At 36.9% G+C, this 23,314-nt stretch overlaps 2 protein-coding genes across 5 annotated transcripts in view; one reads left to right on the top strand and one right to left on the bottom strand.

The window, feature by feature from the left end:
* Nucleotides 1–19,817, top strand: part of LOC107873034 (histone-lysine N-methyltransferase ASHH2) — a 38,081-nt gene extending 18,264 nt beyond the window's left edge. For both annotated transcript variants that reach the window (XM_016719743.2, XM_016719744.2), the window contains exons 10-18: nt 4,245–4,301; nt 5,471–6,350; nt 6,432–6,487; nt 7,181–7,260; nt 7,369–7,451; nt 7,538–7,617; nt 8,625–8,704; nt 17,394–17,439; nt 18,452–19,817. In XM_016719743.2, coding sequence (XP_016575229.2) covers nt 4,245–4,301; nt 5,471–6,350; nt 6,432–6,487; nt 7,181–7,260; nt 7,369–7,451; nt 7,538–7,617; nt 8,625–8,704; nt 17,394–17,439; nt 18,452–19,552 — 2,463 coding nt within the window. In that variant the 3' untranslated portion in view covers nt 19,553–19,817. The remainder of the gene's footprint in view (nt 1–4,244; nt 4,302–5,470; nt 6,351–6,431; nt 6,488–7,180; nt 7,261–7,368; nt 7,452–7,537; nt 7,618–8,624; nt 8,705–17,393; nt 17,440–18,451) is intronic.
* A 246-nt stretch (nt 19,818–20,063) lies between these two features.
* On the bottom strand, nt 20,064–22,386 carry LOC107874924 (glutathione S-transferase TCHQD). 3 transcript variants are annotated; one of them, XM_016721623.2, is made up of 3 exons: nt 21,362–22,386; nt 21,180–21,293; nt 20,064–21,098 (listed from the first exon to the last, which is right to left on the bottom strand). In XM_016721623.2, the coding sequence occupies exons 1-3, from the start codon at nt 21,568–21,570 to the stop codon at nt 20,552–20,554; spliced, it is 870 nt and encodes a 289-aa protein (XP_016577109.2). In that variant the 5' UTR covers nt 21,571–22,386; the 3' UTR covers nt 20,064–20,551. The 3 variants fall into 3 exon arrangements, with proteins under 3 accessions (XP_016577109.2, XP_016577112.1, XP_016577111.1); XM_016721626.2 differs by having other exon boundaries at nt 21,180–21,253; nt 21,362–21,503; XM_016721625.2 differs by lacking the exon at nt 21,180–21,293 and having other exon boundaries at nt 21,362–22,260.
* Nucleotides 22,387–23,314: the final 928 nt, after the last annotated feature.

Raw genomic sequence — 23,314 nt, 5'->3', positions numbered from 1 at the left:
GTATACCGGTACCGTTGCGTTACCGGTACCAGAGTGTGACTGGAACCGGTCCGGTCCGGAATTACTCCGGTCCGCTGCCACCCTTAGTCGAACTCATTGATTCTGTTGAAGGGTGGTTGGTTTTAGTTGAAAGAGGAAATTATTATTTTTGAGTAGAATCAAGATAGATGAGTAAAACCTTCATTGGGTATGTGATTATTATTATTTATATTTTTTGGTAACTTTAGTGTCCAGGTCCACACCCCGACTAGTTCTGTAGGCTACTTGCCATCTCCCACCTGCACAGGTACTGGGTAATTCTGATTTTTGTCCACCAAGGCTTTGATAGATGGGAATAAATCACCTAGTGTTTTCATCTCTGCTAGGATTGAAACCTGAGACCTCATGGTTCTTTTCCCATCATCGACCACTAGGCCACACCCTTGGTTGCAAGCAAGATGTTATTAGAGACGTTGGTGACGAAGTTACAAGTGTACATCTGTAGAGTTTTTTAAAACTATAAAGTTATGTTCGATACATACTTGTTGAAACTTGGTTGGGGGTAATGAAGTTTGCTGTGATCATTCCTGAAGCAGATTACAACTTGAGATGGGGAGATATAGCTGGGAAAATATTATTGTTTCTGAGAAACCAAACAAAAAATAGATTTAGGCATGTCAATGCACCTTAGACGAGGACATATGTTGACATGTTAGGATCATTTAATGACTGGAGGTGTCGAATCTCCCAGCAAGGGCCATTGATAATTTGATTACAGTCAACTCAGGAACTGATGATGAGAACCATCAATTTCCTTCAAAGATGCTAAGTGGTTCTCTGCCAATGATCCATTGAGTTACAGTCCAAGACAAGAGGTAATTCAGAAATGGTTTTTGAACATGTAGAAGATTTGTGTTGGTATGGAAGTCACCTCTCTCTCACAACCAAATGTGATTGAGTTACCTTCACGGAAAGAACCATATTTTGATGTAGTTTCTCTTTTTTTGGTATGTGGAACCAAATCTGTTTGAGTAACCTTCATGGAATGAACCGTATCTTTATGTAGGTTCTCTTCTTTTGGTATATGTCTTGTATAAGGTTTCCTCTTTTGTTCGTAAAATCATTTACCTTATGCAACAACAACAACCACATTGTGTATTCTCACCTAGTGGAGTCTGGGGAGGTAAGTGTATGCAGTCCATACCACTGCCTTGGATGAGGTAGAGAGGTTGTTTCCGATAGACCCCTTGCTCAGGACACAATACACAAAAAGATATAATAAAAACAGAAACAAAAATGGAATAACATACCAGGAGATGATAACAGTAATAAGACACCAACGAAGTAGTACCAGACACTATGGACATGAAACTACAAAACACGAATGCACTTACGACCACTGGCACAACAACAAAGCACTCCTACCTGCTAGCAGGGACACACTCCCTCGTACTAACTCTCTATCCTAATTCGCGATCTCCACACCTTCTTATCTAAGTTCATGTCCTCCATAAGCTTTAATTGCTTCATGTCATGTCTAATTGCCTCTCTTAAATATTTCTTCGGTCTACAAACCCTGCCTGGAACTACCTATAGGGAAACTATTTACCTTATCACAAAAAAAATCCGGGCAAAGGTTATGATTTCGTTCTTTCGAAAGTCTTATTTGCCACATAAGTTGGTATAAAGTAGGGCATCATTATGTTGTTGTTCTAATGTAAACCCAAATTTTGTGATTGTTTTGCTTTTTTAATCTGTTTTAACTTAAAACTCCTGGTCAGTTTATTCCATTATATTTCTCTTGGTTTCTTGTGGTTTGCCACAAGATGTTACCAATCCTTTAAGTGGAGTTTGTTTTCTCATGGAAATTCAAAGCTTTTTGGGCACCATTAGGGTTTCTTCTCTACAAGTTAAGTGCAGCTACAGTTTTCCTTATAGGATATTGATTTTGTCAGAAAGTGACCTTTAACTCAATGTTGGGCTCACTTCTTCAAGTACTTCTGGCTTTGCACGGAAGTATTGGAAGTTGTAATTGTGAGAAATATAAGAGAAAAATATTATTGAATTGTTGTAACTACATTATTACATTGAGGCTCTATTTATAGACAATACATTCCAATCCTTTTCCTAGTAGGACACTACATTACAATCCTTTTCCAAATAGGATTTTATATGCTATTCCTATTCCTACTCATATTCTAACACTCCCCCTCAAGCTGGTGTATAGAAGACATATGTACCAAGCTTGTTATGGATGTAACTAATATGAGAATCGGTGAGGGACTTGGTGAAGATATCTGCAAGAAAACTTATTAGAACTGCTTTGGACGTCTGGGAGACCTCAATTGAAACGGAACAAACTGAAAAAATGATCCAAAAAGTAGTAAATATTGCCGTAAAGTCGATGTGTCGCTGGAAAATTGCCAAAAACTGGTATAAAATATACGGGTCATCTCGAAATCAAGAGACGAGTAGATCTTGAACATGAAAGTCACCGGAAACTTAGCCGAAACATGCTCACACGCCGGATTATTAGATTTGATGGCTGAAAAGTGACTACAATCTGAGGAAAAAAAGTATATGGGTAGGGTCGGAATGATGACACGACCCTACTGAAAAAGAGAAATATGTGTAGGGTCGGAATGATGGCACGACCCTATTGAGAAATAGAAATTATATGAGTAAGGTCGGAATGACGACACGATCTTACTGGAAAAGAGAAATTATATGGGCAGGGTCAGAATAATGGCACGACCCTACTGAAAAAGATGTGAGGAGTCACCGGAAAGACGTACGGAACTATGTAAATTAAATCTGAGGAGTCACCAAAAAGATGCATGGTGCTATGCAACTCAGATATGAGACAGTAGTCCGGAAAGATGCACGGTGCTACGGAAATCAGATATGAGAAAATAGTCACCGAAAAGAAGTACGGTGCTAAGAAAAATAGATATGGAAAAGTAGTCACCGGACAGATGCATGGTGTTACGCAAAGATATGAGAAAATAGTCACTAGAAAGATACACGGTGAGTCAGTGACCCAACTTTTGCTAACATAATCATTGGCCAGACGGGCGACATATATGGACTGTAGCCGCCCGCCGGCAGCGGAAACTCTTTGATTTTTTACCACGATCGTGGAAGCTTTGATTCCATGTGAAAAATATAAGAGAAAAATATTATTGAATTGTTTTAACTACATTATTACATTGAGGCCTTATTTATAGACAATACATTCCAATTCTTTTCCTAATAGGACACTACATTACAATCCTTTTCCAAGTAAGATTTTATATGCTATTCCTATTCCTACTCATATTCTAACAGTAATGAACGGTTTCAATGAAATGCAGCTATTTTAACTCTAGAAAACATACTGAATAGTTACTGCTGCTTAGTTAGGTTCCCTAATAATATGTACAAGTGATCGTCAGTGTTGCATTGGTTCTTAGTGGACTTAATATACTCTCCGTGCCTTTATAGTTGTTAGGATATGGTTTTGCACAATCTTTAAGGAAAAATTAAATAGGAGGGTTATTGACTAATATATCCCTTATTAATTCTGTAATCTTTGTCTATTCATGTGCCTCTTAATTCTAGAATAATTAATGCTAAGGGAGAAGTTGGAAAAAATAATTAATTCTCTCATGGTTTTTAAAATTGACAAGTATTTGGGAACAACTATTTTTAGTATACGTGACAACTGAAAAGGAACGGAGTGATTATTTTAAAAGTCCTAGATATTGGCCACAGCTCAGTCTAGGTAAGGCTATATTTTTGGAAGTGCAAATTGTCACTTGTAAATTATTAATGAAGATAAGTTTTAACCCTGTCTCTAAAATCTTTATGTTTTGGTTGCCGTGTAAAATTTGTAAAGATTTTCTTGGTCTACTAGGTGGTTGATCTCTGTATTATCTATGAATATGACCTTGTTTTTTATCTTTTAAGGAAGGCTATATATGTCCAACCAAGTATCAGTTTTGGTTTTGCATCTTATTTTAAAATTGTAGAGGTATTGAGAAATAGGAAATAGCTTCATTGCTTATCGATGCACCTAAGCTTGTTCATCTAGATCCTTTGTTCATTGGGCTATAATCAAACCAAGTCCTCTGTCCCCTCCTCTCCCCTCCCACCAATTATGTTAAGAAGAAAGTGCTTGATATAGTTTCAAACATAGTTTTCTCATCTTGTTTATATGGAAGTATTGAGTGCATAGTTCAATAGTATTAATGTTGTGACACAACTTACTTTCATTTGCTGAACAGTGGATGGTGAATGGAGAGGTCTGCATAGGACTCTTTGCTTTAAAGGACATAAAGAAGGTAAAATCTGTTTTTCTTTTTAGTCCAACTTATTTGGTTTTAACCATTCACAGGATCCTAAATTACCTGCATATAGCAAAAAGATGTGTCCTCTATTAACCCTTACTGAGTGTTTGTTTTATGTATAGCCAACAAGTATACAAGTAGTTCTGTTCTCTTTAACACCTAATAAACTGTATAATATTCAGCGAGAGCTTCTATTATATAAGGAGCACGGTATTGTAATGTAGCTGGGGAATCCGGTCCTAAATGACCTGCATATAGCCAAAGGAAAACGTGTCCTCTATTAAGCCTTATTTTATTTTAGTTTTATGTATAGCCAACAAGTATGCAAGTAGTTCTGTGCTCTTTAACACCTTATAATCTGTAAACATCAGCATAGCGGATTCAGAAAATTGTAACGGGTGTTTATGTTGCTGTGCTGTATTTGAATACAATAGTCATGACACTGAACTCCTGGATAGTATGTTTAGTATTGCAAAAGTGAAAGTATAGAGCTAGACACCTCGACTTCTCTTTCATACCGATCTCAAATGCCATACTTACCGTCGAAGGGCTTCTCCTTTACATTAGAGTAAGCGATCGGGCTAGCAAGGATTCAATCATCATTTTCTGCGTCTTTTTCTCTTCTTCTTTTTGAACTTCTATTGTTTCCAGGGAGGGGACAAAGCTGTCAAAATTGGTGTCGGGAATCGTTTTGACTGAACTTATGTAGGAAACGAAGGTACCCTGTAATGATGGAAATATACTTGACAAAATTTATAAATTAAACCTATCGTCCTCTCTCTAGACTTGGGGTATTTGCTAACAACATAATCAACTGTAGATGTACGAGCTAAAGGGGATGGAGGTTTCTTTAGCAGTACAGGAATTTAAGACATGGTTATCCCACAGATTATCTGGACTTCTTGGATTCTTCCGTTGTTTCCTTAGTAGGCAACAACAAGAACATACCCGGTGTAATACCACAGGTGGGGTCGTGGGAGGGTAGAGTGTGGACCTTACCCCTACCTCGTGAGAGGTAGAGGGCTATTTCCTAAGTAGGCATGGTTACTATAACTGTTAAAATCCTCTCTCAGAGTAATTTCCGTCTTAATACCGGCTATACGTGCTTTTGATTTGTTTCTATTATGTTGCCAATAAGTATATGCTTTGGATCCTATTGTCAGGGCGAAGAGGTGACATTTGACTACAATTATGTCCGAGTCTTTGGGGCTGCAGTAAAAAAGTGTGTATGTGGTTCACCCCTCTGTCGGGGTTATATAGGTGGTGACCCGCTGAATGCAGAAGTGATTGTTCAGGAGGATTCAGATGATGAGTATCCTGAACCTGCTGTGCTGCGTGAAGATGCTAACATGGATCATAAAGAAAACGTTATATGTGCTACAAGTACTATTCATGGTGCTAAAATTAAAATCCAACGGAAAGCACTTAAAAAGAAAAACACAGTGGATGAATTTAATGCTGGAAATCAGGAGACTTCCTGTCAAACAGATATCAACAGTTTTGTGGGTCAAGAAAAAGTTAATTTGAGTAACTCTACTGCTGTTGTCAGCTTGAATGTTAGAGAGGAAAGCGAAAACTTCACTGATGTGTCTCCTGCATCAGTTTCAAAGGCAGAAACATGTGCACTACTGAAAGCCTCAGAGTGTCTGTCTCATTCTGCTGCTCAACCTGTTGAGACTTCCTTGTCATTGAAAGATACATGTGAAACCGTGCCTGGAGTGAGGAAAGACTGCATGGTAGTTGGAAAAGTTGCAAAGCACTCTTTCTCTTCCGCACAGGAATTGGAAACAACTTCTCCTGATGCAGTGGTTAGCAAGTCTTTGAGGAAGTTAAAATCCAGCAATGGGAAAGAAACACATGATTCATTGAAATCATGTCTGTTTGTGAAAACTCTGGGTGAATCTTCTTTAGTGAAAAAGGGGAAACAGAGGAATTACGCTGTCAATTCCAGACCACCGCCGGATGTGGGCAGCAAATTGCTAGTTTCACAACCTAAATTCAAGAAACTTTCAGATGGCTCCTTACATGGTCATTTTGAAGCAGGTATATCATTGTTACATTTTGTTTTGGAATCTGCAGATTGTGGAGTATTGTTACACTATCTGTTCTTACCTGAATTTGCAGTTGAAGAGAAACTTAATGAGTTGTTGGATCATGATGGTGGAATAAGCAAACGCAAGGTGGGTAGTTAAAAGCTATATGATGTAATCTGTACTTCTTTAATTTTTCTGGCTGGATGATTCGTAATTAATCATTGTGCTGGTTTGTGGGAGTGCTCCTTTCTTCTTCTGCTGCTGCACTTTGTTGCAGCCTCTTTGGTGTTAATTAATCGAGAGGGAATAGGCCAAAAAGTTGGTGAAGGTAGGTAGAAGGTGTCCATATAGTGGGTGGTGATAAAAGATCATCATGGTTGGCCATGTAATGTAGTCTCGACTTAGTGACCTCTCCATTTAGATTTTCATGGTCCTGTTTTGATCTTCTGAGGAATTTCCTTTTTGTTTCCTCAGCCTTTACTTAGTAACAACTTCATCTAGATTTTCATGGTCCTACTATAATACTATGAGGGGTCGTTTGGTTGGGAAATTGTTATCCCAGGATTACTCGGGATAACTTATCCCACCATGTATATGGGATAAGTTATCCCATCACTAAGGGGAAAATGGTGGGATAAGTTATCCCGGGTTGATTAAGTGATCTTTTATTTTATCCCGGGATAACTTATTCCTTGGATTTTTTATACCTCAAACCAAACGACCCCTGAAGCATGCTTGTTTTTTAAACTTCTGCATATGTGTACATGCGTGCATGCCTAATCTACAGTACTTTACATTTTTTTTTTTTTTGATTATTACATTTCTCTTTTCTTGGAGCAGGATGCGTCCAGGTGCTACTTGAAGCTTCTCCTCTTAACTGCTGCTTCAGGGGATGGCTGTAATGGTGAAGCTATCCAGAGGTAACAATGGCTCGCCTTTTTAACTTTTTGTAGTGCTAAGAGTTGCATTATTTGCTGGTGCTACTTCTTATTACATAATTATTAATTTATTCATTTATTTGTTTGCAGCAACCGGGACCTTTCTATGATCCTTGATGCAATCTTGAAAACAAAGTCACGCACAGTTTTGATGGATATTATAAACAAAAATGGTAATAAATTGGTTCTTACTGCATGCATTAGCTTTTCTATTTTCAAATATACCTATTGTTGGATCTGTTTTTGTTTTGCTTGTTAGGTTTACAGATGTTACACAACATAATGAAGCGATACAGGAGGGAGTTCAATAAAATTCCAATTCTCAGAAAGTTGCTTAAGGTAATGTTGGATTCTGCAATCCTATGCTTCTTCTGCTCTACTGATTGAGTAGTTAGCTTGGAAGTACCAGAATTTGAGAGGCTATATGAGAAAATATGAGTTTTAGCAACAGCTCATTCTCTGAATATGCTTGAGCTAGAACTTTTGTTACTGACAGTGGCGGACCCAGGAATTCAAGGTTGTGGGTGCCCAAAAAAATTTATAAAAAATAGTATGTAGCTGTAGGGATTCGAACCTGGAAAACTGGACATGGGAGCCACATCCTCAAGCCACTGCACTCAACCATATGTTTGTTCTCTGGGTGCTTTTTAATAAATTATACCATTTATTCTGTGTTTCTTATATAATTATACTTAATCTACGTCGAATTTAGTGGCTGCCGGAGCACCCAAAAATTACACATGGGTCCGCCCCTGGTTACTGACAAAATATTTATTCTCTATGCAGCGTCTTAAGATGTCACTCTAACACGTGCGGATAAACATATATCAAATGCTTAGCAGCTTATGGAAGGTCTCACCTAGCTAATATAGAAATGCAATGATCAATGTAGTTCAGTGTGCTAACCAAAAAATTACAAAAAAAGGCGTTTGGTGGTGCCATTGATCAATTCATGCGTTGTGAGTTTAAGTTCAGAGATCAAAGTCAAGTAGGTAGCATGGGCAATATGCCTGAAGTCTGACATTATAATGACACTGAACAAGTAGGTTAATTAAATATAGCTTACAAATAAACATGAAAAACCGGATATACTCTCTGTATTTTGCTCATTCTAAGATCAGAAACGATATATTTAAATCATTGAGCGGTTAGACAGATAAAAACAACGTGAAGTAGTTCCTAGTAAGAAGAGCATAAAACCCAATGCCACATATATAAATCTTTTAGTAATTTATTAGGAATCTTCTCTTTGCTGAGGGTCTCTTTATATGCCTAGCAGATCTGTTATTTGTCGTTGCTATTGTGCCAAGCTTTTGGTTTAACAATATGTCAACTCACTTTAACAGGTTTTAGAGTATCTAGCTGTAAGAGACATCCTTTCTGCTGAGCACATTAACGGAGACGCATCTAGAGCTGGAGTTGAGAGGTTAGCAGATGTTATTGCATGTTACTTGTATAGAATATTTCCAACTTTGATCTGATCGTTTACATGGATTTCATCCCTGCATATGGTGTTTGGGTAGAATTTCATTTTTTTCCCCTGTAGTGTTAAGGATCTAAAAAGCAACACGAATCAAACACAGATATGGATTACAGGGTAACGTAAAAATGGGAGGACTAAATTAGAAACTACAGAAGCATAACTGTTTTACATTACTACTATATATAAGGGAGGATATCCCTTTTTGGTAGTCCTCACAAACTTTTTAATGCAATTAAATAGCTACACATGCTTACTTATATTCCATACATGTTATTACATTTGTCCTCATTTATTATTTTATGATATTTTTATTTGGGACTTTGTAATTTTTTTTTAGTATTCTTTTTTTTTTTATAAATCTCTTCTTGCTCCTTATTAGATTACTTATTTTTTATATTAAAAATTAATTACTTTTCTTTCTTATTTATTTTAGTAAACCACGAAAGATTTATAACTTTTTTCACATTATTATTATTATTATTATTATTATTATTATTATTATTAAGTAAAGTATGAATAGCTGAATTTAAATTTTAAAAACATAATTAATATTAAATTCTTAAGTTGTTTGTCAAGTCAAAGAAACAAGTAAAAAGAAATTGAGAGAATATCCTTTCTCTCTTTTTCTCATTTTGCTTGATTGATCCTTGTACTAAAAATAAAATTTTCTTTTTGCGTATTATCTTAGCAAATAAAGAAAGGTTTATTATCTTTTTTCAATATTACTATTATCACTAAGTAATTATAGAACATAATAGTTGTCAATCATATACTTTCAAATCATAATTATCGAGATAAATAAACAAACTCCTATTCAATAGCTTCTTATTAATAGGAGTACCAAATCAACAAATGTAAGATAAACTGAAACAGATAGAGTGCATATTTATCTTCTTACATTTTAGTAAAATTTGTGCAACTTTGTAGTTACGATCTCATTTTCAGAGCATTTATTATTTTTTAATAATACTTATTCTCTTTTTGAGTGTGTTTGGTACAAACATGGGTTTTTCAATTAAAAATATTACTTACTTTAAATTATTTCTATATAATTTAGATAAGTACTACGAGGAATGAGGTATGGAGTGGCAGAGATGGGAGCTATGGTGGGGTGAAGACAAGGTGTATTGAAGAGCGAAAGGCTCAATGAATATGAAATATAAAATATGATTTTTTTACTTTCACTCAGTCATTTTTATAAGTCTAAAAAGACTTATTTTCTAGAGAATGTTTTTTCCAACAATCTATCAAATATGTTTTTTTTTTTCAAAACATGCTGAACACACCACTTATTTATTTTAAATTATATTTTATGCCTATTCATATTTGCTAATTATCCTCATACTTCCTTTTTCATAAATAAAGTCCTTTAAAAGTTATTCCAATATAACGAAAAAACTTTAATAATCATAGTAGTTTATCAAATAAAACATAATCAACGTATCACTAAATTAATTTAATTATGTAATAGAAAAATGTGATTTAAGTTATATTTTTTAAAAAATTAAATTTTATATTCTTTATCATGAGCTTGGGTTCGGGGTTAGCACGTGCCTTATGCAACTAGTTAGTTATTTAAGAGAGAAGGAAAAATGGTAGCAGACAACAAAGGTTTCACAGCTTCAATGTTTATATGCCACAATATTGGAAGTTTACGAATTATTGGAGTTGAATCTTGATTTTGTTTAAATTTCTCAATCAGGGAACAACTGCTAGAATATCATTTCGTCTCCATATAAAAGGAGTAAGTTATATGATGAGTATATTTCATATGTTTTTATTATACTTGACAAATTCCAAAAGAGCAATATTCAGAATTGTAACACCTATAGGGGTATCAAGTTGTTGTGCATACTATGGATGTGTAGGAGAGGGTGGCGGAGTTGAGGGTGAGGAGGGGTGTGTCCATTATCGAGAGCCAGTTTGGATTCCTGTCAGGGCGATCTACCACAGAAGCCATCCACCTTGTGAGGATATTGGTGGAGCAGTGTAGAGGGAGGAAAAGAGATTTATATGTAGTGTTCATTGACCTAGAGAAGGCATGAGACAAAGTCCCAAAAGAGGTTTTACGGAGATACTTGAGGCTAGAGCTGTACTTGTGGCACGCCCTAGGGATATTGAGGACATGTACGATGGACTGAAACCAAGGTGAGGATAGTGGGAGGAGACTCAGAGTACTTGAGGCTAGAGCTGTACTTGTGGCACACCCTAGGGATATTGAAGACATGTACGATGGACTAAAACCAAGGTGAGGATAGTGGGAGGAGACTCAGAGTACTTTCCAGTCATGATAGGGTTGCACCAGCGTTCGACTCTTAGCCCTTTTCTTTTTGCACTAGTTATGGATGAACTGATATTTCCTATCCAAGGTGAGGTGCCATGATGTGTTATTCACAGTTGCACTTATTGGTTGGCAAGATCCGCAACAGAGTTAACACTAGGCTGGAAATGTGGACACAAACACTAGAGTCTAAAAGGTTCAGGTTGAGCAGAACGTAAGGCACGACTTGATTCTGAGGTCGTCGTAGAAGCGAGGCTTGATTCTCAGGTAATCCCTAAGAAAGGATGTTTTAAATATTTGGGGTCTTTAATTTAATTGGAGAGATCATCAATGATGTCACACATCATATTGGTGCCTGGTGGGAGAAATGGAGGCTCACCTCCGGGGTCTTGTGTGCTAAGAAGGCACCGCCAAAATTTACAGGTAAGTTCAGAGTGATGGTTAGACCGATTATGTTATATAGGCCGGAGTGTTGGCCTTTTTAAAGAACTCTCATGTTCAGAATGAAAGTCTCAGAGATGAGGATGTTGAGGTGGATGTATGGAATACGAGGAGAGACGAGATTAAGAAAGAAGAAAGTCGGGGCAAGGTAGAAGTGACCTTTATGCTGGACAAGAAGAGAAAAGCGAGGTTGAGATGATTTGGACATGTAAAGAGGAGTATAGACAATGCGGGTGTCAAGAGAAGTAGAGCAGGTGGAAGTAGTATTGGTGGAAGTGATTAGACATGACATGACACATATTGATCTTACCGAGGACATGACCTTAGGTAGGAGAGTTCAGAGGTCGCGAATTAGGGTAGAAAATTAGTTAGTAGTAGAGCATTCTCTCGCTTCCATGTGGGGTAGCCCTGTTCTTGTAGTTTCTTTATCTTTGATTTCAGCTTTCATGGGTGTCTTCTGTGCTCCGGTTGTTGCATTATTTCATTTTCCTTACAGTTTTCACATTATTTTGTTGTTATTATTGCTCCCATATTTGTATGCCCTTTTTTCAAACTGATTGACAAGCTTTATTTAAGCTGAGGGTCTATTGGAAACAACTTCTCTATCTCTACAAGGTAGGGGTAAGGTCTTCTTACACTCTACCCTCCCTAGACTCCAATTGTGGGACCACACTGGGTATGTTGTTGTTGACAAATCCCGAAGGCTTTCTTTCTTTTTTTCTTTCTTTTAAACTCACAGGTGAACCAAACATCTTCACTTAAAGTGGGACGGAGGGAGTGCTTTGCAACTTTCGGAAGAGTGTGTAGGAAGGATCAAATTGCTTTTGCAGTTTATTGTGTCTTTCCATCCTTCATACTCCCTCCAATCCCAATTTATGTGGCACAGTTGGAATTTCGAGAGTCAACCAAGGTTTTCTTTGCCAGAATTTCTTTCTGTCTTTTAGATATTTTAAATTGTTAATTATTGTGATTTATATATAGTACTTTTTTGCGTAGTTTTCAAATACATAATTTTATTTCAAAAAACTTAAAGTTTCTATGTTCGAATTTATTGTCAAAGTTTAGAAGTTTGAATCTCGAAATTCCAACCGTGCCACATAAATTGGGACACAAATTGGGACAGAGGGAGTAGTATTTGGATATTGTATATCTTTGAAGATCCTCTTTTGTCCCTTTTCGTTCCTTTCTTCAGAAACTTCTTTTATAGAACTTGATGTAGTGTCTTCTCGTTAATTATATTATCCTTCTATTTTCTGATTAAAGATAAACATATATAATCCCCCTGGTCTTCCATACCCAAGGAAAATAAATTGTACAAAAGAATTCCCGTGTAGGAAATATTTTTTGTCAAGTTTAGCATGTAAATAAATAAAGGAGTACTTGGATAAATTATGTTGATCTATTATTCTGGGAAGAGGCTTTTATATTCTCTTCTCCACTCTGTCCATTCGTGTGTGTATCTTTTTCCCTCCAGGACTCACTTTGATTCTCTTCAAGCATGCGTAGTTCACTCTTTGCCCTTGAACAATGTAGTATGCATCTTCTTCTTGAAGTTCTAGAGAACTAAGCTATTTGTTTCTTGAAAACTGCAGGCAATAACGTGCTTATCAATGCTCACGAGTTTGCTTATTTGTCCATCTTATGCAGCGCATGCCATATCTTTGCCTTCATTACTTATCATAAAATTTGTTCAATCTCCTTTCTTGTTTGTTTTTGTAGTCCTGAACTATACAATATAAGTGCATCCTCTTTGGCAGTACAGCTTTTAAATGAATCGGTTCTCACAATCATGGCACAAATATAAAAATAGATCCTCAGTTGCTGTATAGACTTAGCACCAGCTTGGTGCTGGGCATTTTCTCCCTTTCAATAAACTAGCCACTTGCATTCTCAAAAAAATAGCAGAGATCCTCAATTATGTCTCGTCGTCATCCAAAAACCAGTATTTCCTCATATTTTGCCCAAAAGTCGGACCAGCACTTTAGGTGTGTGTTTAGACCTAAAATAAAATAATATATATAAGGCTAAAAGTGTCCGCTTTTTAACTTTCTGAGCTTTTTATATATTACATCCACATAGTTAAGTATTGTTAAGAAATTTGAACTCCAACCCAAAACCGAAATGCAAGTAGTAGTCCCTGGCTTGCTACCCATTTCAACACCCTTATTCTTGTGATACATTACGTGTCTCCAACATTCTCGAGCACTTGTAACTTGATTTTTGGAGTCTTCACATGTAATTTGATTTTAGGGTTTTAAGTGAACTTCAGCGTGAGGTTACAATTAGGGTGGGCATGGTACGGTACGGTATTTTAAACTTCGGTAAAGTAACTTCGATTTTCGGTATCTAAAAGAACAATACCATTATCATACCAAATTAGTTCGGTATGGTTTGGTATTTTTAAATTCGGTTTCGGTATATTACGGTATGGTAATTCGGTAACCATACTTTATTTGATTTCTAATTACATATATTCATATAAAAAAACTATGAATTTAAATTTTTAAAACGTCTCAATCATGTTAGACTAACAACTATCTTTGTTAATCAATTACACAAAAATAACATTTCAATTACGATTGAATAGTCCGAGATGCAAACTCTGAACAACAGTACCTAAACTTAAGCATAGACTCCTAAATAATAAGCTTTCCAAAAAATTTATTTCTGAATAAAAGCTACTTTTGTGTTCAGTTGGCTAATGAATGATATATAAATATATTTACAACAACAATAGACCCAGTGTATTCCCACAGAGTGGGGTCTGGGGAGGGTAAAATGTGCGCAGTCCATACCGCTACCTCCGAGGAAATAGAAAGGTTATTTCCGATAGATCCCCGACTCAAAGATATAGAACAATATACCAAGGTAGCATAACAAAAATCAAAGGTAGGAAATAGTAACACTAGATATCCGAGAAAAGGAAATAAGAGAAAAACGAACAAACAAAATAAGAAATAAGTAAAACGAATACCCATGTAGTAGTAACACACGCTCACCGACCTGAGACACCTACCACACCCAACTCTACTAACACCTAACCATAATCGATCCACTCACACTAGCCTTCTACCATAATCCGTGAGCTCCACACCTTCCTGTCTAGGGTCATGTCCTCAGTAAGATGAAACAGCTCTATGTCATGCCTAATCACCTCCCTCCAGTATTTCTTTGGCCTACCTCTACTCCTCCTGAAGCCATCCAAAGCTAGCCTTTCGCACCTCCGAACTGGGACATCCATGCCCCTCCTCATCACATGCCCAAACCATCTCAACCTTTCTTCTCGAATCTTATCCTCCATCGAAGCCACTCCCACCTTCTCCCGGATAGTCTCATTCCGAACTTTATCCCCATCTGGTCAAGCCACACATCCAACGCAACTTTTTCATTTTCGCCACCTTCAATCTTTGAATATGTGAGTTCTTGACTGGCCAACACTCCGCTCCATACAACATGGTCGGACGGACTGCCACTCTATAGAATTTGCCTTTAAGCTTAAGGGGCACCTTCTATCACACAACACTCCCGAGGCGAGCCTCCGTTTCATCCAGCATGCTCCAATACGTTTAGAGACATCCTCATCAATCTCGCCATTCCCTTGAATCACAGACCCAAGATACTTAAAACTATCCTTCTTATAAATATCTTAGGAATCCAACCTCACCACCACACCGTCCTCCATACTCGAGTCACTAAACTTACATTCCAAATACTCTGTCTTGGAACTACTCAACCTAAACCCCTTAGATTTAAGGGTTTGCCTCCACACCTTCAATATCTCATTCATACCCCTCCGCGTCTCGTCAATCAGCACTACATCATCTGCAAATAACATACAGCACGGCATCTCACCTTGAATCCTTCTCGTCAGCACATCCAACACCAACGCAAAAAGGAACGGGCTAAGAGTCGACCCCTGATGCAAACCAGTCTCGACTGGAAAATGCCCTGAGTCTCCTCCCACCGTCCGCACCCGAGTTTTACCTCCCTCGTACATGTACTTAATAGCTCTGATATATGCCACCGGAACTCCTCTTGCCTCTAACCAACTCCAAAGCACCTCCCTAGGTACTCTGTCATACGCCTTCTCCAGATCGATGAACACCATGTGCAAATCCCTCTTCCTCTCCCTATACTGCTCCACCAATCTTCTCACCAGGTGGATTGCCTCTGTCGTCGAGCGACCAGGCATAAAACCAAACTGATTCTCCGAAATGGGCACGACCTTTCTCAATCTTCGTTCAACCACCCTCCCCCAAATCTTCATAGTGTGACTCAGTAGCTTAATACCCCTATAATTGTTGCAACTCTGAACGTCACCCTTGTTTTTGTATAACGAAATATATATAAATATATTTAATAATCTTAAATATAATATATATGTGGGTTTTATATGTTATTAAAAAATCTTCGGTGCGGTATACGGTATTTCGGTATTTATTACATAAATACCAAATACCAAAATAATTTAAAATTCCTACCAAATACCATAACATCCATATCGCGGTATAAAAAAATTTCGGTTTCGGTCTGGTATTCAGTATATACCATACCATGCCCTCCCCTAGTTACAAGTGTAAGAACAAGCCTACCAAAATTCAACGGAGAAATTTGCGAGAGATGAAATGATTTCTGTAATTGAAACAAAAGTTGAGGTGAAATTGAAGAATATGGTGTACCTTGTATATGGAAAATTCTACGTCAGTCATTTCCCTTATATCATCTTTTGAGACTCTCCTTTTGATCAATATTTTTTCTTCATAATACCTTGTTAGCTTTTCACATAATACCTAATAATTTAGACATGTAACTCTATTTTTCGCTGAATTTCTTCACCCGTTTCCGTACCTTGAATCCTAAAATTTAGATCACGAAGGATCTGAACTCTAGATTAGCATCCGTATTGGATACCTGCACCGAGTCCGTGCTACTTAGACATTCAAATATATGTGCGGCATGCATCTCGTGGATATATTGGGTCATAGAGACCTTGCATTCACTCTTGATATAACATTGTTGCCCTTAAAGCTGTTCTATAAAACTTGCCTTCTTCCTTGCTGAATATCCTTTATTGCGCAACTTTCTTGTGGCTCTCCTCCATTTCAGCCATGTTTTTTTTATTTCTATGTGTTAGAGCTTCATCTCTCATTCAGTTTTCATTCTTATTATGTTGGATAAACTTTCAATGACTAGTTTGTCTTGCTTGTACACTTCTTAAAACCTTTTATTTTTAAGTGATTCCAATTTTTGTCTTTAGTTGACATCTTCGTTAATTTTGACATTAACACAATATTGTCTATGAATAGCATACACCATGTGATCTCATCCTGTATACTGTTCGTTAGTTCCATAATTAGGATGAACGAGCAGAGTGACTTAATGTAGATTCCTAGTGTTATCCCAAAGTTGTGGGACTTCTTTATATTTCCTACCACAGTTTTCACACTTGTCTGTCAACCTAATGATCCCATGTTTTAATTGTTCAATGCTAGACAATATCAAACTTTATAATTTCTGACATTATGATGTCACTATGTAACGCTGATACTTAACATTCCAACACTCTCCTCCACTCTATCCATTTTTGTGTCTACCTTTTCCTGCAACTTGCTTTAATTTCCTGCATGCATGCTTAGTTCATTGTTTTGCCCTTGAACAGTATACTATACATATTATTGCTGAAGTTGATGACAGCTGTGGCACATGTTTTCTGACCATTGTGGCAATAACATCTCTCCAAATGCTGACTGCTTAAGATTGTGTCTTCCATCTTCCGTTTTGTGTGGTGCCTGTCTAAAGTTTCCTACATTTGCTTGTTATAGTTCTCTAAAATTGACTTTATCCATGCTTTTTCAAGTGATATCCAGATTTGAAATTACTTCTCACAGTGTTGCTTTTGCCTCTTTGCAGCCTCAGGAAATCAATTTTTGGATTGACAGAGCACGAAGACAAACAGGTACTGCTTTCTGGTTACTATGCAGGTCTTTTGTTTCCATGAAATGGTTCTAGAACCACATTTTTTCCTTTTAATTGTTCCAGTAAAATATCTTCATTGAATTTGATTTTTAGCTAGAGTCTAGATTAGGTGTTGGTATGAAATTGGAATGCTGCGTAAGTTATATCGTGGTTCTGTTTGTGCTTGTTGCTTGAGGTTGTATGCATGCATGAGCAAGACTGGTCTCTTTAAGTCTCAGCTAATTCATAATCATACTTTGGCAGGAGCTAATATATTAAAAACAAAGTGAACGTAAAAGGCAATAGAACAAATGTCACCACCTGTCTGCAAGTTCCAAATATTAGACAATTCCTAAACAGTACAAAAAGAATCATTACAGGTGCAATATTCTGGGAAGCATTCATAAGTTTTGGGCTCACCTTGTTGCTACAAGGAAAGTTGACTGATCTCTGATGCCTTAGACTGAGGGTGTCTTTGACCTTGTTTTATCCTTTCCATAAATGGTTTAGGTTACTGATTTTCCATTCTCAAATCAACTACATTTAGAGATGATGGATAAGTAAGAGACTAGCATCTCAATTTTATCCTTGTAAGATAAGTAAGAGACCAGCATCTCAATTTTATCCTTGTAGATAAGAAGGAAAGAGGAAAGAAGAAAGAGGGAGCTTTAGTTAAAAGAAGACGGAACATCCTGAAAAGATCACAGCTTGTGAGGGGGCTATTTATGCTGATCTTAGCTATTACTTTAGCAATTAGTGTACACTGATAAAGGTTGCGTGCACAATATTCTGTTACTGCTTGTTCTCAACCTTCTATGTATGCTTCTAATTCCCTCAATTTTACAAAGCAGATTGTTCTCATGCTTGTTATGTTTGTTTTTTTGTTGATCTATGTTTCGAGTTATACCCATAGTCTGATTGTTGGGATATTTTCACTTAATTACTTTGTTGCAGATTTTTCTTTTATTCAGAGCGATTAGATGACAATATCTATGTGATTTACTGCATGTCAGGTTCATCAAATCGCAAGGAACTTTAGAGATAGATGGTTACTCCTCGGACCTCTCAGGAAAAGAAGTTGCATAGATAGAGATGATTGCCATATCAACACTCATTCTGGTTCACAGTACAATAGGTGTCTAGCATCACAAAATCAATGGTTGGGTTGTAAACCTTCAGAAGGAGCTGAGTATACCTGCCATTCAACAGTTGCATCTGTTCAAGCAGATGCTAGTGTGCTTGATGGATCCTCTGGTTCATGTTCTGATATTGGGGCAGCCTTTAGGCCAAGTAAACATAAGCGTGAAAGTCGATGGGATCAAGAGGCTGAAGCAAAGTCAGATCCAAAAAATGAGAGCGATGTAGCTGATAACCAATGGCAGGTCGTAGATGATGACGTTCCTCCTGGATTTTCAGTCCCCGTTAAGGCTTTTAAGGTTTTATCTGATGATTCTTCAACAGCTATTTACAGCACCGAAGAAAGTAGTTGCGGAGAACATCCACAGCCAGTCTTTATGGGGCAGTTGCAGCAGCAATTCATTTCACGGTTGCCCGTCTCTTATGGAATTCCATTTTCCGAGGTGCAGCTGTTTGGGTCTCCTCAAAAAGGAATATATGATGCTTGGACTGTTGCCCCAGGAATACCTTTCCAGCCTTTCCCCCCTTTACCTCCATATCCCTGTGACAGAAGAGATATTGTGCCTGCTGCTGCTAATCCTGGGATAATTAATGAGCTGCCTCAAAATGCTGGAGAAGATTGGGGTACTTGTTCTCCTGGTTACTTAGCTCAAAATCCTCCAAGTGTATCTGGAGCAGACCAGCCTCAGGGTGGCAATAAGAACAAACATGGTCCTAAAAGAGCTAGCGACTCTCATAACTTTGGAAGGAAACACTTTAGGAAGCAAAAGTATAATAATTCTAAATTAGTACCTCCATGGATTCGGATAAGAAGTGGCTGGGAATACGCAGGAAATAACTTGAAAAATAGCATGTGCATTGCAGGTGTACCAAGCAGGGAAAATGAGTTTAGGAGTGTACACAGTTGGGTGGAGCATAACCTTGGAATGCAAAATTTGGGTCATGCTCTACGACATAATACTTTCTACAGGTATTAGATTTATCTTATATTGGCGAAATTCTCAGCAGCTTCTAGATTTTCTTCAGTGCTCCTTGCACACTTGCAATTCTCGGTCGCCCACAGAAAATGAATAGCGCCTTTTAGTTTTGTAAATTTGATTCTTTCACAATTTTTAGGTTTAGGACCAAAGTTGCTCTAATTTATTTGATGTCATACATTGATAGTGACCTTCAATGCCTCAAAGAGGTAAACTCTCAATTCTTTTCGTCATTAATTGAACATTAAAAAATTGTCTGATAAAAGTATAATATCTTGCTGGCTTCTCGATGGTGTCAATCGGGGGTGCTCTATCTGCATGCTTGAATTCCCTCGTGCACTTGCCTATGACTCATTTCATTACTTGGTTGTTACTTCTGCTAATTAGTGTATGCATTAACATAAATTAATTCTTCCAGGGGCATCATCTTTTTTGTTTTTCCATTTTTGAGGTAACGAGCTTGATGAACTTGTGCTGGCATGAACCATGAATTTCACTTGTGCTGCAGAAATATACTCTTACCATGAACAGTTTGGATTGGTGTAGTTTGTGATGAAACTAAACCAAACTGGGAAAACATGATTTTTGTATATTCCGAGCTGAATCAAACCATTTAAAATTTTGCAACTACATTCGACCGTTTCAGTTTGGTTTAGTTTGACTTGGAGTCGGTGTCTTGTTCTCTGGAAAATATTTTCTATCTCCAACTAAACATCGCATGGAAAACATCTTTTATGAAAACATGAGGGAAGGGGAAGAGAGAAAATTACCAGTTACATCAGGTAAGAACAATTCTTTTCGTGTTTTTTTTCTCTTACATGCTGGGGAAGGAAAAGGAGGACAGTGAGAATCGAGCCTGCAGTTATCGTGTAGAAGATTTTCACCACTAAACCGTAAGCATCGGTGGTTATCATGCACGAGCTTTTCCGCTTCAGTCTTCTTGTAAAACAAATCAATATTTTCGAAGCAAGCTTCTCATACAGATGAAGCACCAAGTTTTCAGTAGTGTTTTCGCTTTCTCCATCCATCAAAATACCTTCCAATCACCTTCTTGTAACTAGGCCTTTGCTTCACCACAACCCAATAATCTGCTAAATTCGGTCGAATGTTTATGTACTCATCTTCCAACTTCAATAACTCTAGTCTAGCTAGAACTGGAATAACCATCACATTAGCTAGAGTGAATTCTACCCCACCTAAATATGATGTTTCACCAAGCTTAACTTCCAATTCATCAAGAAGCTTTACAAGATGATCCTTACTCTGTATTAGAACTTCAACGTTCTTCATCTTATCATCTGTCTCATATGCTTCTTTCAATTTACGATGATAGTCACTTGCTAAATTGGGAGATTCTGCCATTCGCGCAATTATTACATGTCTTAAGTATTTAGAAACATACAATCGATACTTCGCAGGGATGTGGAAAAGGGTAAAGTGCTTTGAGTCACATTCTTGTAGCTTATGCGTCCATTCAATGACATCGCTGCTCAGTGTGGTACTGTTGCCACCAGAAGACACTGTTTCAGCAATTCTTTCAATGTACCTGTGCATTTTGGAATAGGTTAGTATTCTTCTTCTGCAAAAATGAAGAAATTTAAAAACTTCATAATCAACCAAGATATACTTTCTGCTCCTGTTCCATTTACATGGTGTGATGGGCTGATTTGAAATCATGATCTGGAATCGCATGTCCAAACACTGATTTGAAATGATGATCCAAAATAGCATGTTCAGACGCCTAGTAAAATAACAAAGTTCTGAATCAAACTATCAACGTAACCTAGGCTGAGGTGAAATATGACTTACTGAATTATCTCAGTTGTATCATATATGATGTGAGAACCATTCTGCAAAACTGGAATCTTTCCACTTGGATTCTTCCTGAAGAAAAATGCATCCATATTCTTGCCAGTTAAAGGATTCACATGATATGATGTGTAATCAATACCCTTCTCCTCCAAAGCAAGCCTCACCTTCTGACTATCCAAGGAAAATGGATGATGATATAGCTGCATTATGTCATCAACTTGAACTAGCAAAACTAGTATCTCTGCACCTGATTAGAACAAAATAGCTGGATAAACACTTCACTGAATAACAACACTAGCCTATTGGAGCACCAAACGACTGATTACATTGAACAGCTTTGTGATTGTTCTTTCTTAATTTATTGTCTCTTTACAAGGTTTCAGAGATTTGAGTCGCACATGAATCAAAGAGTGAGTAGGGACTTTACGGAGGGATGCTGAAGAAGTAAGCTAAAACCGAAAAGAGTAGGAACGCAGGAATGCTGAATAAATAAGCTAAGATAGCATTTATGCCTTTTATGTATGGAGAGATAAATGGTGCGAGGGTGTGTGGGAAATGGGAACCATCTTAGTTGTTGAATGAATGAGATTCCTTCACCTTTAATTAAAGATTTTGGGTCCAAGATTAGAATTGAATGAAAGAGTGTGCTGAGTTAGGCCTTATGCAATATAAATTCAGGTTAGTCAGGAAGTCAATTTAAAAATACCAAATGAGTTAAACCAAAAAAAGAAACAAGTGGGTGGGAGATTAAAAAAAGGGTTGAGGAAAGAGTTTGACAACCGAGAAAAACAGTTTTATGTTGGAAAATATGTTTCATGGATACATACAAAAATATATGAACACAAAGATGAAGGTTTAATTATTTGACCAATTAATTAATACAGGATTAAAGACTTGAAACACGCATGAAAAATTTGCCTAAAAATAATATTTGCTCTCTCTCCTCTACAAGATTGCTATGGGATTTAACGCAAATAGTTTTAGTGAATATGACAAGTCTTTGGATTTCTACACCAAGCAAACGGTGAAGATAATCTTGGAAAACTAGAACTCTAATACTTGATCTTTCTGGAGAAGAAAGAAAACTTTTTGGGGAAAGTTTTATCTCTGTAAACTTAATCATCTTTTCAGAAATTTGATTTAAATATAAATGGTAATGAAAGGCCACAACCTTTCATTTAAAAGATACCTCTTCACTAAAAAAACGTCTCTTTAATGAAAAGACATCTCTTTTCACAAAAAAACAACTTTTAATTAATTTATTTTTTTAAAAAAAATTCAACAATCCCTCACTTGTTTAAATACTCCCTCCGTTCCATTTTACCCGTCCCAAATTTCCTAATCTGGTGTCCCATTTTACTTGTCCTTTTTTACTTATCAAGACAAGACAATTTTTTTTTTCATATTTTATCCTTTGCATTAATTATTTTTTCTTTAAATTAAAATGTAAACATCATTTAATAGGGTATTATGGTAAACTAACCATGTTATTTATTATTTTTCTTAATAGTTGTGACATCCCAATTTGGGACGAGTAAAATGGGATGGAGGGAGTATAAATTATGACACAAGAATCAAGTTATGTTCAGCATAGAAGTATTGTATTTTTCTATTTGAACAATACCTTAGTGTAATGCCACCAGACGAAATCGAAATTTCACGTAGCATAATAGCTTTGAACGTGTTATTCCTTGTGATAACATCGGTGACACTACACACATAAACATTTCATTCATGCTTTCCACTCAACATGTTTAGCACTTTTATGGTCATGTGCTATTCAAGATTCATGAACATTTATGAGAGCAACTCAACTCTCAATCGAAGCGGCACCACTTCTCATATAGGTGAAGTTCTTTCAGTGTCTTTGTCATATTTGAGACACTTGTTCCTTGTTAAGAGTATTAGAACTCAACCCTTCCATCTTTGACAATCAGTACTAGTATCTCT

Source organism: Capsicum annuum, chromosome 6 (genome assembly GCF_002878395.1).
Source record: "Capsicum annuum cultivar UCD-10X-F1 chromosome 6, UCD10Xv1.1, whole genome shotgun sequence".
Taxonomy (NCBI): domain Eukaryota; kingdom Viridiplantae; phylum Streptophyta; class Magnoliopsida; order Solanales; family Solanaceae; genus Capsicum; species Capsicum annuum.
The sequence above is the reverse complement of the archived record's forward strand: the minus strand, read 5'-3'. Positions and strand labels throughout refer to the sequence as shown.

Coding starts and splice junctions, on each gene's coding strand:
- LOC107874924 (XM_016721623.2), bottom strand. CDS start 21,570: ATGCAGCTATATCATCATCCATTTTCCTTGGATAGTCAGAAGGTGAGG. Junction 21,294..21,361: donor GATACAACTGAGATAATTCA/GTAAGTCATATT, acceptor TTATTTTACTAG/GCGTCTGAACATGCTATTTT. Junction 21,099..21,179: donor AAATGGAACAGGAGCAGAAA/GTATATCTTGGT, acceptor CAAAATGCACAG/GTACATTGAAAGAATTGCTG.